At 38.0% G+C, this 19,310-nt stretch overlaps 1 protein-coding gene across 4 annotated transcripts in view; it reads left to right on the top strand.

Moving 5' to 3' along the window:
• The window catches only part of LOC115223573 (cytohesin-1), a 202,980-nt gene that overhangs the window by 78,499 nt on the left and 105,171 nt on the right, over positions 1-19,310 (top strand). For 3 of the 4 annotated variants that reach the window (XM_036512577.1, XM_029794210.2, XM_036512579.1), the window contains one exon: positions 12,626-12,699. In XM_036512577.1, the coding sequence (XP_036368470.1) occupies positions 12,626-12,699 (74 nt within the window). Of the gene's footprint in view, positions 1-12,622; positions 12,700-19,310 lie in introns of all 4 variants that reach the window. The other variant, XM_036512578.1, reaches the window with a different exon arrangement.

Raw genomic sequence — 19,310 nt, 5'->3', positions numbered from 1 at the left:
TGATTCAGTTGTATTTTGTACGTAGTTGTTTTTGTTTTCCGGTGCAAAAACATAAGTGCTTAATACATCTTTTGTTGGAAGTGCGTAGTTTATTTGTTTACACACTCACACGTGCATGTATGTGTACTTAAATTTTTCTACTTTAAAGAAATATTAGGAATTGCAGAACATTTGCTGATGGTAGGGAAACTTGATATCAAAAGCGGAGTCCAATTTAATATACAATGTCGCAGAAATAGGATTGCGTATTATATTAACTGAAGCAAAATTTTATTCAATCAGCTTTGTAGGTGACTGTACATACCTAGATTTATTTGTATAAATCTACTCTAAAAATAGTGGGTAGGAGAACATTAACCCTTTTGTTACCAACCCGGCTGAAACCAGCTCTGGCTCTGTAGTACAAATGTCTTGTTTTCATAAGTTTTGAATCAAAATCTTCCACCAAACCTTATTCACAAATAATGTTCCTAACATTAGCTTAATGATAACCAAGTTATTTTTACTAAATTCTTTGTTATATCTAAAATAATTGAAAGAAACACACAGCATCTCAAAATAAATACAGTAACGAAAGGGTTAAAACTCAATCCATCAAAAAATAAGATCTACATGTTGAAATATTAATGAATTTTGAAAAATTAGTTCCAAACTAAGGATAAAGGATTATAAAAGATTAACTAACCCCTTTGTTGCCATATTTCTACTGAAATGCACTGCCTGTATTGCAATTAATTGCAAAGATAATAAAGAATTTAGTAAAACGTTTTCATCAGTTTTAATCGTGTTTTAATTTGCATCCCTTAAAAACATGAAGTTTGTGTCATAGAACCAGTGGCAGTCTCAAGTAGGTTGGTACCAAAAGGGTTTAACTTGAACAATCATGAGTTGTTTTCAGTATAATGTATTTTACTTTGAACTTGGTATCTATAAGGGAGACATTACTAAACGCTGCCAGGTACTTTGTTTGGCACCTTACTGCTTCTGTTATCCACTCTCACAAATTTTTCAATAAAAGCAGAAGGTTGTGTATTTTAAGGAAGAGGACTTTTGTTAGTGCTGGCCACCAAACTCAGAGGTGCTTCCCATCTTCCTTTAACTAAACCATGCAAAATAAATAAATTAAATAAATAGGCGTAGGAGTGGCTGTGTAGTAAGAAGCTTGCTTACGAACCACATGGTTCCAGGTTCAGTCCCACTGCGTGGCAGCTTGGGCAAGTGTCTTATACTATAGCCTTGGGCCGACCAAAGCCTTGTGAGTGGATTTGGTAGACGAAAACTGAAAGAAGCCCGTCGTATATATGTGTATGTATGTATGTATGTATGTATATATATATGTATGTGTATATGTTTGTGTGTCTGTGTTTGTCCCCCCCCCCAACTTCGCTTGACAACGCTGGTGTGTTTACGTCCCTGTAACTTAGCGGTTCAGCAAAAGAGACTGATAGAATAAGTACTAGGCTTACAAAGAATAAGTCCTGGGGTCGATTTGCTCGACTAAAAGGTGGTGCTCCAGCATGGCCACAGTCAAATGACTGAAACAAGTAAAAGAGTAAAGAGTAAAAGAGTATGTAAAAGCACTTGACAAGTAATTATTTTATTGACCTCTGGACAAAAGGAAAGTTTGAACCCATAATGTAAAGGGGCATAGTTAAGTACCATAAGACATTTTGTTCAGCAAGCTACTGATTCTGCAATTCCACTCAAATAAATATGGAATATATTTGATTAAATCAACCCCAGTACTCAGCATGATATGCCTGCTTTCCATGCTGGCATGGGTTGGATGGTTTGACAGGAGCTGGCAAGGTAGAAGACTGCACCATGCTTCGCTGTCTGTTTTTGCTTTTTGCATGGTTTTTAAAGCTGGATGCCCTTCTTAACACCATCACTCTGCAGAGTGGACTGAGTGCTTTTTACGTGGCACCAGCACAGGCGAGGTCAGTTTTGGCATAGTTTTTTTTTCCTTCCTTTTTTTTTTTTTTTTTTACTGTTGGATGCTCTTCCAAATACCAAACTCTTAACAGTGTGGACTGGATGCTTTTTACATGGCACCGGCATCGGCAGAGTCACCAAGTAACTTGCAATACAAAGATCCTTTGAAAGGTGGATGTGTGGCATTGGAGGAGGTGATCTTGTGTCAGATGATGAAAGGTTAGAGTGTGACAGAGAGACAGAAACAGGTGTCTTGCTGTGGAGGAGATACATGGTTATCCGGTCAGAGCGAGAAAGAGAGAGAGAGATCAAATGAAAGGTAAAGTTAATCTCAGTGAGATTTGAACTCAGAACATAGACATGATTAAATATCTGAAATTATTTACACCAGTGATCTACTGATTTTTCTTTCTACTTTGAATCTCTTCTAAACATCAAAGAGAAGGAAGAAGACAGTTAAACTAACCATCAATGACATCATTTTATACTGAAAATGCAAGGAAGAGAGAGATGATGATAAGACTGTCTTTGTTTCTAAGTGGTCTGCTATAGCATCTGACCCGCCGAACCACCACCACCACCTAAGACCTGTGGTCACTTAGGGAAAAGACTTGTGTTGGGTTGTCTATGTGTATATGTATTTATACATACACATCTTGACTTTAACTGAACTATCTACTTCACTTTGGTTAAATCTCAGAAGTGTCTCCGTGACACTTATATCTCAAGTATGAATCTGTAGTACCTGCATTGTGACTCACGTATGACTCACACACACACACACAGTACATTTGCATACACACACATACACACACACACACACACAGTACATTTGCATACACACACACACACACTGGCTAATATCGCATCTGTATAGTCTCAAATAAATAGAGCAGTTGAATCATCATCAGCATTAAAGTTAAATTATCTGTCCTAGACATGGCTGTGTGGTTAAGAGGCCCAGTTCCATGTCAGTCCTGGTCCAGCAAATCTTACGTTCAAAGATGTTCCAGTTATATCTGTCATGCCTTTTACTTCAGACATAGTATATTTAATGCTACGTTAGCTAATCGTCTCCTTCCATTTTTAGTACAGTAGGTTGTGGTGTTATGGAGATCTAGTTGCTATTTCTTACAGGTTGAGTGATCTCACAGAGCGTCCATCATCAGTTTGTTAAAGAGCTTGTGTTTAGCCCAAGTTTCATGCCACCTCTCTCGTCATACCCTGGATAGGACATCAGTCTCTCTCAGGTAGCATTCCTCAGGTGGTGTGGTATTTATTCTTTCTGGTGGTGAGGTGGAACTGAGGTGGAGTGAAGAATGAAGTGGTTTTGACTATAACCTCCTGACCTCTGAGCAAGCAGTCGAGTATCTCTCATACCCTTCTCTACCTCACAAATAATGTCAGTCAATAAAGTAGTAGAGTGTTTCTACTAACTTCCCTTAACCCACTTTCCTTTATAATCAGTCAGTTTTAGAACTTTCCTGAGATAGCTGGCAACTATTTGTTTGCAGAAGTATCCGTTTCCTTTGCATATTAGATGACAGACTCTTTATGTAGCTTTGCTGGATCAGAGCTGACCTGGAACAACTACTACTGCTGCTGCTACTACTGTTTAAGATCTATATTAGAAAAGAGCATTGCTTATGTGGTTTAAGAATTTTGCTTCACTATCATAGTTCTGAATTTGATCTCACTGCATGACTCCTTGAGCAGGTGTCTTCTACCAGAGCCATCTGTTGATCTGAACCCCTTGAGAATGAAATTGGATAGAGGGTGTTTAGAATCTTACCTGATGGGTAGGATGCAGTCTTGGATGGTTTGACTTAATCTATCACCTGACATCCTTCAGCAGAATCCACACTGATGTGAGCACTCAAACCTAGTTGGAGAGTAATTTTTTTCCATTTGCCCTTCTAGTCTCAATGATTATGAATGCTGCCTTGGCTCTTGACTAAGCTACAAAAGAAAATACTACTGTTATGAATGCATGTTGGGTAATGGCCAAATGCACACTTTTACAAATACAAGTGGAAATGGGGTTCCTTCGAAGGGTCTCTGGAGTACTGTTACTTGACAAGGTGCATAGCTCAGAACAAAGTCTCTCTTCAGGTTCGGCCACTACTTATCCACGTTGAGAGGTTGTGGAAGCACATGGCCTAGTGGTTAGAGCAGCAGACTCACGGTCAAGGGACCGCGGGTTCGAATCTCAGATCAGGCGATGTGTGTGTTTATGAGCGAAACACTTAAGCTCCATGCAGCTCCGGCAGAAGGTAATGGCGAAACTTCTGCTGACTCTTTCGCCACAACTTTCTCTCACACTTTCCTCCTGCATCTGTGACGGACCAGTGTCCCGTCCAGCTGGGGAACCTATACGCCAAGGAAACAAGGAAACCAGCCCTTATGAGCCAGGCATGGCTCGAGAAGGAACAAGCAAACAAACACTGAGAGTTTACAGCTCCAGTACTACAGACGTGATTAGAATGTCACAGGAAAGACTCACAAGATAGATCTTCAAGCCAAGCCAACCAGCAAGAGATCTAAGGTTAGAACAAGATGGTTGGATAATATCCATAGATTCAGCTGGTCATACTTTGGAATCCAACAGGAAAATCTAATGATCGTTGCTTCAGATAGAACCCCCAGGAGATGATACCTGAGGACTCTACTCCAACAAACTTCCCTAGAATAGTAGGCATAGAAGTTGGATGGATAACTGTAGGATAATAATGAGTTTTCGGGTTGACTTCATGTTTGTCTGCTATGAGAGATGTCTTGGTGCTACCATTATTACTACTTGTCATATATTAGACTACTAGACTACTACATTGGTATTGGCTGTTACTGAAGTAGCCTGTATGGATATATAGGAAGTATCCATCAGGAAATACTTCTTGAAAAGGCAATTGAGCATTGAATGTAGCTAGACTTGACATCAGTAGACAGTGGAAGTTTGCAGGAGAGTGCAGACTTCCATTGTCAGCTGTTGGGCACCTTGAAAAAATGCTGGAGGAAGACAATACTTGTGTGTATATGTGTATAAATAAATATAATAGATGGTGGATGGGGAGAGTAAGGTTTATTGCTACCGTATGACATAGGCGGCGTACAGTGATAAGGATTGTAAAATACAGCTTTTTATAGATTGGTGATGGTGGTAGTGGTGGAGATAGTTTTGTCAATTAACTAAATGGTTCTGTTCTGCATGTGATATGTAAGTGATTATTATGAATGACACATTTGGATTGACAGAATTGTCAACATCAGACAAAATATCTGGCAGTAGTATTTCTTCTTTTAATTCTAAGAATTGATCGAATAAGTACCAGGGTTGATATGTATCAACTAATATTGCCTCCCCAGAATTTGAGGCCCTATGCCCATGTTAGAAAGCATTATTGTTGTTAGAGCTGTTACTATTGTGTTCTGGACAAAATGCTTAGTGGTCTTTCTGTTGGCTCTTTACTTCCTGAGCTCAAACACTGCTGAGGTCGACTTTGGCTTCTGGAAGACCTTATGTCTGGCAACAGGACTCTGCACCATGCCACACAAACAGAACCTAGTCATGGCTGTCAGATAATTTCTACGAGCACACCACCCCTAACATCTGGCCACCTAACTCTCCAGACTGCAACCCCCTTGATTATTATGTATGCTGCACAGTTGAGCGAGAGACCGAGAAAACTCTTTGTAACACCAAAGATGAACTGAAGGCAAGGATTATGGCAGCATTCACCAACTTAAACAAGGAGATTGTCCAGAAGAGTTGCAGGAGATTCTGAAGTCATCTGGAGACTGTGGTTGAAGCCTATGGCAATTTTATTGAATGAATTTACTCTTTAATATTTCAAGATATTTTTATGTAATTTTGGTAAATATATCTGTTAAAATGAGGTGTCAGTGTTATTTTCATTTTTATGTGATTTAGACAACAATTTATTCACCGCACCCCATATATATATATATATATATATATATACATACACACGGCATAAAGCTACTCATACACACATAATGGCAATTAGTTTGTTTCCCTTTGTTTGCTATATTAAATGTACAACATTTGAAAGATCACCACCCAACTAACCAACCTCAGCCTGAAAAATGATAAAGAATTTCTTTAACCCTCTAGGGATATATATCCCATGCTCTGGTGTGTTAAATAAGGCCAGTGTTTGACCTTTCCTGATCATATGTATGTGTTAAATGGCAGCTAATCCGACTGACCTTTCCCAGGAAATCTGGTACCTATTGCTAATAACTAGATTGAACATGAGAACAAAGGAGCCAGCTTAGTCTTACAATGTCCCACAACATGTTGGAAATAGCAGACAAATCTCCTCAAATTACATACTAAAACAAACATTGAAATACTAAAAGCTCTATTTTATGAGATATTGCAATTGCTTGTATGCTTCTGATCATAAGTCTGTTCACTCCGGGGCTGTCCTTGGGCTAAACAACAACAACAGCAACTGTTAGCTTAACCCTTTTTGTTACCAGGCATAGGAGTGGCTGTGTGGTAAGTAACTTGCTTACCAACCACATGGTTCCAGGTTCAGTCCCACTGCGTGGCACGTTGGGCAAGTGTCTTCTGCTATAGCCTCAGGCCAACCAAAGCCTTGTGAGTGGATTTGCTAGACAGAAACTGAAAGAAGCCCATCGTATATATGTATATGTGTGTATATGTTTGTGTGTCTGTGTTTGTCCCCCCTCCTCAACATTGCTTGACAACTGATGCTGGTGTGTTTGCATCCCTGTAACTTAGTGGTTCGACAAAAGAGACCGATAGAATAAGTACTAGGCTTACAAAGTAAAAAGTCCTGTGATCGATTTGCTCGACTAAAGGCGGTGCTCCAGCATGCCCACAGTCACATGACTGAAACAAGTAAAAGAGATATCTCTGAAATACACTGCTTTTGTTGCAATTGATTTTAGAAATTATTGCAAATTTATTAAAATAACTTTAAAATAACGTTATTAAGCTGGTGTTTGAAACCTGAATTAACATGAAATTTTGAGGGATGGTTTGATTATTTAGACACTTTAAAACAGGAAATTTGTGTCTTAGAACCAAGAGCAGTTTCAGGCAAGTTTGTATCAAAAGAGTAAAACTGGAGCAAAGTAGAATAGTGTTTTTCCTTGAGAAATATATAGAATTCCTGTAAGAGATTTGAACTCTGGACCTAAGAGCTTGTGTACTAATTGCCTTATCCATTCAGCCACTTCTACAAACATTTACAATATTCACTTTGAATGATCAGTGACAGAATCAAAAGACAGCTAAACAAAAATGCCTTGTGGTGTTTAGTTTTATCCTTTTTCATTCTGAGTCCAATTCCACCACAGTTCATTTTGCCTTTCATTTTTATGTGAATAATAAAATATTTACCTGTTGTTATTTAACCCAAGGTCAGCTCTGATTGAGCAGGCCTATGATCAAATGCATTACAGCCATGATCATCCTGTTCTGGAGATTTGGCTGTAACTTTTAGCAAGCAGAATGCCCATCTACAGGTCTCCTTGTTGGCTCATCTCGACACCAGTCGAGTACTTGGGTCAATGCAATCAGCTACACAATCCTCAAACATGAGAATAGAAATCAATATTTCTCCATGAATCAGTGAACATTGATGCGGTTATTCAGGGATTATTGATGACTGTTCAGCATCTGGTGTGATGTGATGTCTCCTGACAGATATTGGGTTTATGTTCTACAGATAAGATTTCATTAAAAACGACAACACAAAACAACTAAAATATGCTTCATAATAATGCATTATGAAAGAGAAAAAAAATAGTTTGGAGCTTATTTTTGTTATAATTAATGAAAACAGTGAATTCATTGTTGAATAAGTTTGCTAGTTTTATTTTTTATTTTTTAGTACATTGATGAAAAAAATATGGAAAATAATGTAGAATGAGTCTTTTATAATAATAATAATGATGATGATAATAATAATAATGGTAAAAGTATTAGATTATTTTATTCTATATTTTTCTTTTTCAATATTTTCAATATTTCAGACATTTGATATTTGTTCCAAACTCAACAGCTTCGTCACATCATCTTGTTTCTGGTCTCATTTCAGTCAATGATTCCAAGTTTCCTACTGAATCTATTTTTAGTTTCTGATATGACTTTCTATATATATATGTCACAGTTCCCTTTACATTGGTAAGAAGCTGTCTCCATTTACAGAAGTTGATTAAGTGGGTGTATGATGGTTCGAACTAAAAACTTCTGGCAAAGTTGTTTTGCCTGTCTTTTGAAAAATATCTCAGAACTTTCTCTTCAATATCTTGCAAGTCTCTTTATTTTTCTTTCTGTGTGTGTATGTGTGTGTGTGTGTGTGTGTCTCACTTATATATAGTTGAAATTTACTGAAAAAACAAAAGATGAAGACAGGTGTATAAACAACAAGCAAGTGTAATTAGTTTGCTGATTGGGAAGGTGAGAAAGTCTTTTACGTTTTGAGCCTACGCTCTTCAACAGAAAGGAACACAAGGAAATAAACAGAGAGAGAGTTAAAAAAACTTGTGGATTTAGCAGTCTATATATATATATATATTTGTAGGGTACTTTATCTTTTATTTGTTTCAGTCATTAGACTGTGGCCATGCTGTGGCACTGCCGTGAAAAAATTTTTAGTCAAACAAATCCACCTCAGTACTTAAGATTTTTTTCCAGATGCACTGAATTCAGGACCACATTTATTTAATGTCTCCTACTTTTATTTTAACCCTTTTACTGTGAAAATCAGATACATCCACTCAAAATTTCATTACCCTTAACTGCGGAAAGTAGCTATATATACCAATCTCTTTGTTATTGAGGAATGTCACGTTTGAAACTGTTTTTATGTTGAGAGATGTCAATTAAAATGACCATGAAATTTAATTCAGCAGTTAAAGGTTTAAGATAGCAGGGAGTGATTTCAGGAAGATTTGGCTGCTATTTCTAGTGATTGAACAGCTACTACCTGGATGTTCTCTCCTTACTTCATTGAATTGCATCTTTTGATGCAAAAGTGGTTAACAAGAAGAAAAAAGATGCTCAATGGGAGAAGAATTGTCAGTGCTTAATGCGATTGATTTCTATTTATGCCTCCAATAGAATTTCTTTGTTCAATTGCATCATTTGTTTGTTTTGGCTTCTATTTATGTTTTATTTATTTTGTTTTTAAATACTATTCATGTCCAATTAGCTTCTTTAATATTTTAATTTATTCTTTCAAATGGAGACTTTCTTAGAGATCTCTTCCTTATGCTTGTAGAATCTCATAAATTCTCATCTAATTTCATGTCAGTATTAGTTAGACAGAGCTCCTAGCGAAACCTAAGCTAATTTCGGCATCTCCATCACCAACACACAACCACCACCACCACCACCATCACTTACCTAAATTCAGATTTTTATAATCAAAGCATAAGGGGGGAAAAAATGCATTTTCAAATAATAAAAAATAATGCATATGGAAAAGAAAATAGTTTACAAAAAGGAGAAGGCAAAAAAACAAAACATCAAATAACAATAACAATATTTATAAAAAATGTTTAAATGCACATGCATTTTTTTTTAAAAAGCATTCTTACCACCCACATCTTCCTACTCGAATATTCAGCTTTCAATTCCATTAAATGTATTGACTGTTGTTCTTTGTTGTAGAACGGTTTAGGAAAAATCTTCAGTTGGGACTAAGTTAATTTTGTGGTTAGAGTAGAGCTATTTTATTATTACTGTTACAGCGGCGGAGGCGCAATGGCCCAGTGGTTAGGGCAGCGGACACGCGGTCGTAGGATCGCGGTCTCAATTCCCAGACCGGGCGTTGTGAGTGTTTATTGAGCAAAAACACCTAAAGCTCCACGAGGCTCCGGCAGGGATGGTGGTGATCCCTGCTGTACTCTTTCACCACAACTTTCTCTCACTCTTACTTCCTGTTTCTCTTGTACCTGTATTTCAAAGGGCCGACCTTGTCACTCTCTGTGTCACGCTGAATCTCCCTGAGAACTACGTGTCTGTGGAGTGCTCAGCCACTTACACGTTAATTTCACGAGCAGGCTGTTCCGTTGATCGGATCAACCGGAACCCTCGTCGTCATAACCGATGGAGTGCTTACAATCCAAAACTGTTACAGCTGAGCAGTTCTGCCATGTTTTCTGGCATACATGTCAGTGTTGTGTATAGTGTAAACATTCAAATAGTGTATAGTGTCTTTCTGAATCCTGCTGCATTTCACATAGAATTCTTGGTCCTCCAAAGTTGTCTTGGTGTATAAGTCGACATGCAATTACTGCTACATCTGCAGCAGCTAACTACACACTATTACAATGGTTATGGCATCATCCTTAATAAATGATGCATTTGTATATATTGTTGATCTGCATTCATTTGTAAAATGGACATTAGTACTATGCAATTCGTAACATACACATTAGTGCAGACATCTCTCTATATATAAACGGCAAAATGTCTGCGTGTGTGTCCTTTATACAAATCCATAGTTTTTCAGTTAGAGGGCTCATACTTTCTATGGTCATTCAAAACCATCCAAGGGTGGTCGTGCACATCTTTACATTTCCCCAATCACCCCGCAAAGCCATTAAAAAATCAATAGAAGTGACATTTTTGTGAATTTTCTCTCCAAAACCCAATCAAAATGCCTGAAACTTGATACGCCAATTGAATGCCAGCTAGCTGTATGTGATTGGTCAGAGATTTAGACAGTACTCGCGTGTATGTGCGCACGCACGCAACTGTATATGCATGCACTAGCACTGTGACCCGGCGGCGTTGCCGGGTCATACTGCTAGTGTAAAATAATTTATTATACACTGAAATAAGTTATGGATATCAACTGGTGAAATAAATATATTCATCTCCTACCTCCTGATGTTCTCTATATGAAATGTATATCATCATCATTAATGTCTGTTTTCCATGCTGGCATGGGTTGGGTGGTTTGACTGAGGTCTGGTTAGCCAGCGGCTGCACCAGGATCCAATCTCATCTGGCAATGTTTTTACAGCCGGATGCCCTTCCTAAAGCCAACCACTCGGAGAGTGTAGTAGGTGCTTTTTACATGCCACTGGCACAGGAGCCAGTCAGACAGGCCTGGCATCAAACATGTTCAGATAGTGCTTTTTACGTGCCAGCGGCACGGGGGCCAGTCAGAGCGTACTATATGCATATATAGTAAGACATCTATCTCTGTCCCTCTGTTATACTTCCAGTGATCCTACTCCCTCTCTCAACTAAAAGGTCTTTGTCTCACAAGCTACTTGGCAACCCCACTGGTGCTGCTGTCATGTGGGAAGGACCTGAGCTGGTGCCACGTAAAAAGCAGCCAGTACACTCTGTAAAGTTGTCGACATTAGGAAGGACAGCCAGCTGTAGAAGCCAGGCCAAAACAGACAACTGGAGCTTGGTTCATCACTACAGCTTGCCAGTTCATGTCAAACTGTCCAGCATGGAAAATGGGTGTCAAATGGTGATGATACACATAAAACAAGGATGTAGTGGTCAAATACGGAATACTTTTACTCTTGATCATACTTCTGTTTAATCAGAACTGACCTGAAGCTAAACAGCCAGAACATCCTCTTAATTACTATTGCAGTATGACTCACAATGTTGTGTTGTATTACTCAATAGCTTTTAACTGGCACTGTATGTGTTCGAGTACATGTGTGTGCGCTCGAGCGTGTGTATATGCCATCCTTAACTCATGCCGTTACGTTCAACTGCTAACATCTTAACACAAGCTGCTTTCACATTGCTGTGTGTGTTTGTGAGTGTGTGTGCATGGTTTTAATGAAATGATGACGAAAGTGCAAAATGCCATGTACTCTTTGCCCTATACCCCCACCACCTCTATAAACCTTGTAGAGAAATTAAACTACGAAAAGTACTTGTATAAGTACTTGTGTGTGTGTGTAAACATGTCTGTGATAATGCATACACACATTAATGGTAAGGAACAGATGAATAGGACTCTGGTGGTAGAACATAAGTTGGATCTTTTCGGTTTGAACGGCAGTTTTTTCTAGCGGTGTCATATGAAATTGTCACCCATAATTATGACCCTAGTATCGATCTATTGCATTTCAATCTGTTTTAGGGTTAGGGGTGGGGAGAAGGGTATCTTTTTTCTTCAGAAATGTAAATAAACCCAATCTGTTTCTTAAACGAGGGACATATTCATACGGCACAGAATGTTTTCACCTCAATAGACGTCAGTGATTAGTTGAAATTGCAGAAATTGAAGAAAAAAAAAACAACAAATATCTTACAAACTATAGAATTTTCTCAATAAAGCCAAGAGAAAAAGATGTTTTATAAACACATTCTACCAGTATACGAAGTTTAAAAGTGTTTAGTTACGTGGAAATTATTTTTAAAAACTGCCGTTCAAACCGAAAAGATCCCATAAGTTTGTACATCTCAAATCAAAAGTTGGCCAAAGATTCCAGCTTCTGTTATGCTTTGTTTGTATGGTCAAACCATCGTGTTTTGTGTCCCTTTTTCTATGTTCTATGTAACCTTGTGTTCTCCGGGAATTAACCTTACATTGCCTTATTATATGTGTAATAGAGATAGGCAGGTAGGTATTTGTTGTCTATGAGGAATTTGTCCCAAACTGCCTTAACTTTAGCTTATTATATGTCTTTTTCTTCTTTTAATTTCTAGACTTGACTGAGGATGAACAGCAACTCTTGATGACCATAAGAGGACGGAAGCAGCAGCTTGAGCTGGACATCAAGGTTGGTAAAGTACAAACATACTCTCTCTCTCTCTCTCTCTCTCCTTTTCACAAGCACACTCTCTCTCTCTCTACAGTCTCTCTCCTTTTTACGCTCTCTTTCTCTCTCTCTCTCCTTTGCATTTTATGCCTTTCTCACCATTCTCTTTCTGTCAACCTGATAACTGTTGTTTGTATGGTGTGTGTGTGTGTGTATGGAGAGAAGTGAAGGCTATGTTAGAGGTCATCCTCTGGTGAGACTACTTCGCACTCGGTATGAGTGATCTCACATTGCTGGTATCTCTAATGCACGAATTTCTCACCCATGTAAGTTTCAGGTTTAATTCCACTTCATAGCATCTTAGGCAAGCGTCTTCTATGGTGCTGCGCCAACCCAAGCCTTGTGAGTAGATTTTGAATGAGAGAGAGAGAGTGTGTGTTTGTGTGTGTGTTCACATTTGTACTTGCTTCTCTGAAAGTTACAGTATTTTAGTGATGATGTCACTTCTGTCAACAAACTTGCTTTGTGCCTTCAAAGCCATGTGAAATGAAACATACCTTATTTGAAAAACGAGTGAGGATTAGTGACTGGAAGAGCATTTAGCTGTAAGCAGTAACTCAGTAACATCTGACCCATGGTGGCATGGAAAAACATGTCAGCATGAACAAGTATACAGTGTCTCATTATGTGTGAGCTAATAAAGAAGTCTCTTGTGTGATCACTTGACATTCTAAGATAGCTAATCAAATCTCCTTTAGATCTCATTCAAATGTTTTAAAAATATCAGAACATATTAGTTAATATATACCAAGATATATTATGTCTGAGAATAGAGAGAGAGAGAGAGAGAGAGAGAGAGAGTTGGTGTTGACATGAATGTCAATCTGTTTTATGTTTTATGTTCAAACTGATCAGATCCAACCTTTCACACCTACCCTACAATGTCATTTTCAAAAATACACAAACACACCATTGGAATCTTAAAACTATGAGATAAGGCATGATTAATTCAAAACAATGTGAATTAATAAGCAATACTTTTGACAAAGAAATCTGAATGCTAAAAGGTTAATAAAGGCTTGAACATCTTTAATCATAATTCTACTTGATCAAGAGTGATCTGGAGCTTTAAGAAAAAAACAGAAAAAACAAAGCAGCTGTAGCATTATCTCATCACATCAAATATGTGACAAGTGAGTCACACTTCATGGTTGAGTTGTTGCTTCCTGATAAGTAATTTATCCAACTGTAAAAACACTTCAGATTCTTGTTTGGTCTCTTCCTCTTTATAGCTTCTCTAAGCTTTTAAGTGTTTCACTGGACTGCTTCTTGTTCATGGTTTGTTCTAGAAAATCAAGGAAGATGACTCACTTAATTATCCCCCACCCAAACTAAGTCAGTCACCATAACATTGTTTTTTTTTTCTTTTTGCCTGTCACAAGCCCTTGAACTTCATAGGTTTTGGAGAAGTGTGACACCGGATTGAAGCTTGATGTCTGAGGTGGCAAGCTGGCAGAATCATTAGCACGCCGGGCGAAATGCATAGCCGCATTTCGTCTGCCGTTACGTTCTGAGTTCAAATTCCGCCAAGGTCGACTTTGCCTTTCGTCCTTTCGGGGTCGATAAATTAAGTACCAGTTACACACTGGGGCCGATATAATCGACTTAATCTTTTTGTCTGTCCTCGCAACTTAGTGGTTTGGCAAAAGAGACCGATAGAATAAGTACTAGGCTTACTAAGAATAAGTCCTGGGGTCGAGTTGCTCGACTAAAGGTGGTGCTCCAGCATGGCCAATGTCAAATGACTGAAACAAGTAAAAGAGCATCCCATAGCTTCGAGGTTTTGATGATGTAATTGATTACTTTTAGAACTACGGTGTAGGGTAGGTGTGAGGAGTCAGATCTGGCCAGTTGAGACATAAATCAGGTAGAGTATTTGAGTAAGATATAACCAGTTTAAATGTTAAAAGGTTAAGCATCTTCATCCAGCTGTGCACATTGCTCTTGTTTATAGCATCATCTCCATAATCAATCTCTAGCCTCCTGTAGATGTTAGACAGCTTCCACTCCTCCATCAAGAATTCAATGATAACATGTCACTTCTGCTTGTAACCCTTTATGATGAGGAAGAATAGTTTCTACACTAAAACGCACAATTTGAACGACTTATGCTCATGGTTAGGGTGTTGGGCCCCTGTTGTAAGATTGTTTCGATTCCTGGACTGGGCAATGTGTTGTGTTCTTGAGCACAACACTTCATTTCACATTGCTCCAGTCCACTCCGCTGGCAAAAAGGAGTCATCACGTGCCAGACCGGTGTCCCATCCAGGGAATAATATGCACCAGAGAAACTAGGAAAACCAGCCCTATGCTCCTTACAGGGCAACCGTGGACTGGTCATGTCCATAAATAGACAAAGTTATGTCCGCTTTTGCATTACTTTCTGTTTGATCGAGTGTAGCATTGAGGAACATGAAATAGCAGCTCCACAAGAACTGAAGAGATAGAGTCATGTACCAAAACATCCCAGTCGATTTGGGTGGAAGTGACCTGTAAAATTGTTTGTGTTATTAGTAGTTTTTCTAGAAGAATATAATGTTACTATTAATTAGTACACACACACATATATATATATACTTACAACTGGAACCAACTGGAAATAGCCTGGGCAATTACAGTATAAATTAATTGCACATATGATGCCATGGTATTCTGGACTGTTACTAAACAATGAAATTGACTATAGCCTGGAAAGCTGCCACCAATTTTTCATCCTCATTACACATCAGTAGGTCAGATAACACATTGGGTCACATATAGGCTCCTTTCTTAATTTAATACATCAAGGAAATAGAATTAAATTTTCTATATATAAGACTATTATATTGCTCCCATGTTACAAAAGCAGTGAGATTCTGTGTGGTGAAGAACCTTGCTTTGCAACCGCATGGTTTCAGGTTCAACCCTGCTGTACAGCACTTTGGGCAAGTGTCTTCTGCTAAAGCCCTTGGTGGATTAATACCTTGGGAATGAATTTGGAAGTCAGTTTGTGAATGTGTGTACCTATGTGTTTGTCTCCACCCCCACACACACCGCTTGACAACTGGCACTGGGTTGTTTACGTCTATAAATTTGCAGTTTAGCAAAAGAGACTGAATAAGTACCATTCTTTCTTTTTTTTTTTTAATTTTTATTTAAAAAAAGTACTGGGGTAGGTGCAGGAGTGGCTGTGTGGTAAGAAGTGTTAGGAAGGGCATCCCGCTATAGAAACCTTGCCAGATCAGATTGGAACTTGGTGCAGCCTACTGGCTTGCCAGTCTTCAGTCAAACCCTCTCACCCATGCCAACATGGAAAACATGTTAAACGATGATGATGTTCCAATGCTGCTTCAATCAACTTTACCTTTCGTCCTTTAGGTCTCAATAAAATAAGCACTAGTTGAGCACTGGGACCGATGTAATTAACTAGGCCCCTGCCCACTCAAAATTTCATGCTTTGTCGCTATAGTAGAAAAATTTATTATTATTTGCTCTGACTTCAATAGAGACCCTTCCTTCAATTTGAGTTGGAAAAAAGTCATTGTGGTATAGTATGAATAGTTAATTTGGTTAGTTTGTTTATAGTTCATTAGAAGTTTGTGTTATTGCTTTATTGTTTGGATAAATAATTAACTAAGGATAGGAATACAAAAAATGTAGGTTATTTTTCTATCTGAAGTAATTACATCAAACCATGATTAATAATTTAGTTATGTATGTTATTAAAACATACATAAAAATTATTAAGGGCATTGAAATGTTGCTGTTGTTTAACCATAGGCCTGTGTTCAAAAGTGTTCCAGCCATGACTATCATGTCTTCTGTTCATAATGATTCTGGCTATATTGTCTGTGTCCTTCTTTGTTGTGTAGCTTCCTTGTTGGTGAGCCCCAATCCAGTAGAACTTACAATCAAAAGTATTTCAGCTGTGACTGCCTCGTCTTTTATTCAGACATTGTGCATCTAGGACTACATTATTCAAAGTGTCCTTTTTATAGGAAGAAGGGTAGTGTTTGTTATGGTTTTCAGGATTTCTGAGACTGATGTCGGGAAGGGAAGAAGTCTTGAGATCAAAGATCAGGTCTGACCGCATGCGAAGTGAACCCTGCCAAAAGAACCTAGAAACAAGGTGATGCTTTTAAACCTGGCAAGAAAAATAAGTCCACTATTATGCATTGGAGAGCAGTCACCCTTAGAAAACACTCTACCATTTTAATACGAGTTGAACACATTATGGCCCTGATTAAAAGAAGGGGTAGTTGTGGTTGGAACACCGTTTTATCCTGAATTTGTTCTGTCAGAGCTGATCTGGGACTAAACAACATCTTCACAATTGAATGTGTCAGCAGATTCCATCACCCTCTATCAGCTGTTGGATGTTGTTATACACCAGTGGTACTCAACTGCGAGCCATATGATCCTTGGTGTGTGAGGGGGCATATAAGATTTTTGTTGTTAAAATTTATTTGTAATAAATTGGTTATATTTCTTCAATGCACAAAATGTTTTAAATTATTTTATACAATTCCTAATAATAGCACAGGTGTGACAGTGGTAAGAAGCTCACTTCCCAACCACATGGTTCCAGGTTCAGTCCCACTGTATGACACCTTGAGCAAGTGTCTGCTACTCTAGCCTCAGGTTGACCAAAGCCTTGTGAATGGATTTGATAGATGGAAACAGAAAGAAGCCCATGTATATATTTATGTGTGTATTTCTTTGTGTGTCTGTGTTTGTCTCCCCTGCCATCACTTGGCAACTGATTCTGGTGTGTTTACGTCCCCATAACTTAGCACTTCAGCAAAAATGACCGATAGAATAAGCACTACAATAAGTCCTGAGGTTGATTTAAAACCCTTCGAGGTGGTGCTCCAGCATGGTCGCAGTCAGATGACTGGAACAAATAAAAGAGTGAATTTTTTTTTTTGCATATACATATTGAATGGCCATGGAGGTCCATGAAAGTAAAATAGGAATTAAATGGGTCCATAAACAAAAATGGTGAGAACCGCTGTTATACACTTGGCCACTGTGCACTTCCTTGTGTTGTAGTTTTCAAATGATGCCAACCCACAGGCTGGGTGGGCAGGCCTATATTTCTTCTGAATGGGATGCCAATCCATCAAAGAGTTACTCATCTACAGTTAAGTGGACAATGTAAACCTATATAAAATAATAATTAAAATTTAAAAAAAAGACATGCAAATAAATGAAAAAGAAAAAGAAATTGACCCAGTAAAATTTTGACCCTTTTTTGAAATTGTTTCCTCATTTAGACATTGGATTTTCTCATTAGTATTAAAATTGCTCAAAATGGTTGTTCACTACTAATTAAGTTTATTAGTCACACAAACGGATAAATTTGCAGCTTGCCAGAAAAAAAACAGTGTTCAGAGTATATTGCAGGCCTGTCCACAGTACTCGTCTTTCTATGTAGACACAACTACATGTATAAATTGTTGTTGACAATTAAGTTTCAATTAAAGAGATAGCTATTACATGACCTCTGTTCTCCTATTTCTGACCTCAAATTACGTACTGAGCTCCTCCTTTATAGGCGCCAACATTGTTACATTGTTAGTTACCAAGTCGAATAGAATTCACTTAAACTGATAGTAGTCTCTTGAGTTCGAGTAAAACAGTTCTGCAATTTTATTGCTGAGCACCTCTGCTACATGTCAGACTGATATTGAAGTGATTCCAGAGCAAGATGAAGTGTTTTGCTCAAGAACACAACGCACCACCCAGTCCAGGAATTGAACACCGGATCTGGCAACCATGAGTGCAACACCCTAACTTCTAGGCCACACTCACTCAAATAAAAAAAAATTTTTTTTTTATTTGGTACCAGTTGTAAATATATAGTAGGTAGGTGGTCATGTTTTTGACATCTTCTCTTTCAAATACTCATGGTCCTGGAAATCAAATCCATTCTGTGACCTGTCATTATCTAAGATGGGTTCTCAACCATTTTTTATCTACGGACCCCTTTTAATTACTATTTTATTCTGTAGTCGTTTGATAGTTAAAAACTAGTTTTTTAGATCCTTTTTTTTCATTCTTTGCTGTTCACACATGAACTTGTATAGGTGGAATTCTGTAAAATGTTAGAGACAGAAACCTGGCTGTTTCTTGCAAAATATACCAATACATACATCTAAAGGACCATTCAAAAAATATTGTGGATCCCCATTTTACTATTTTGTGTAAACCCCACCAAAATTTTATATACGGACCCTGGTTGAGAACCACTGATCTAAAGACTACATTAGCTAATGTCTCCTTTTGTTGTTATTGTTGGGATTCAGTTCCTGATCAGCTCTAATCTATCATATTTATTACTCAGAAGTGTACCAAACACAACTGTCTAGTCTTTTAACCCTTTAGCATTTAAACCGGCCATAACTGGCCAAAAATATTCTGCCTGTTTTATGTTCAAACTGGCCAGATCTGGTCTCTCACACCAACCCTACAATATCGTTTTAAAAATTAACAGCTCCCTCATTGAAATCTCATAGCTACAAGATAATGCATGATTAATTCAAAACAACGTGGATAAAAAAAGCATTAATTTTGGCAGAATAATGCGAACA

This window comes from Octopus sinensis, linkage group LG23, assembly GCF_006345805.1.
Source record: "Octopus sinensis linkage group LG23, ASM634580v1, whole genome shotgun sequence".
NCBI classification, from domain to species: Eukaryota; Metazoa; Mollusca; class Cephalopoda; order Octopoda; family Octopodidae; genus Octopus; species Octopus sinensis.
This window is presented reverse-complemented; position numbering and strand designations above follow the sequence as displayed.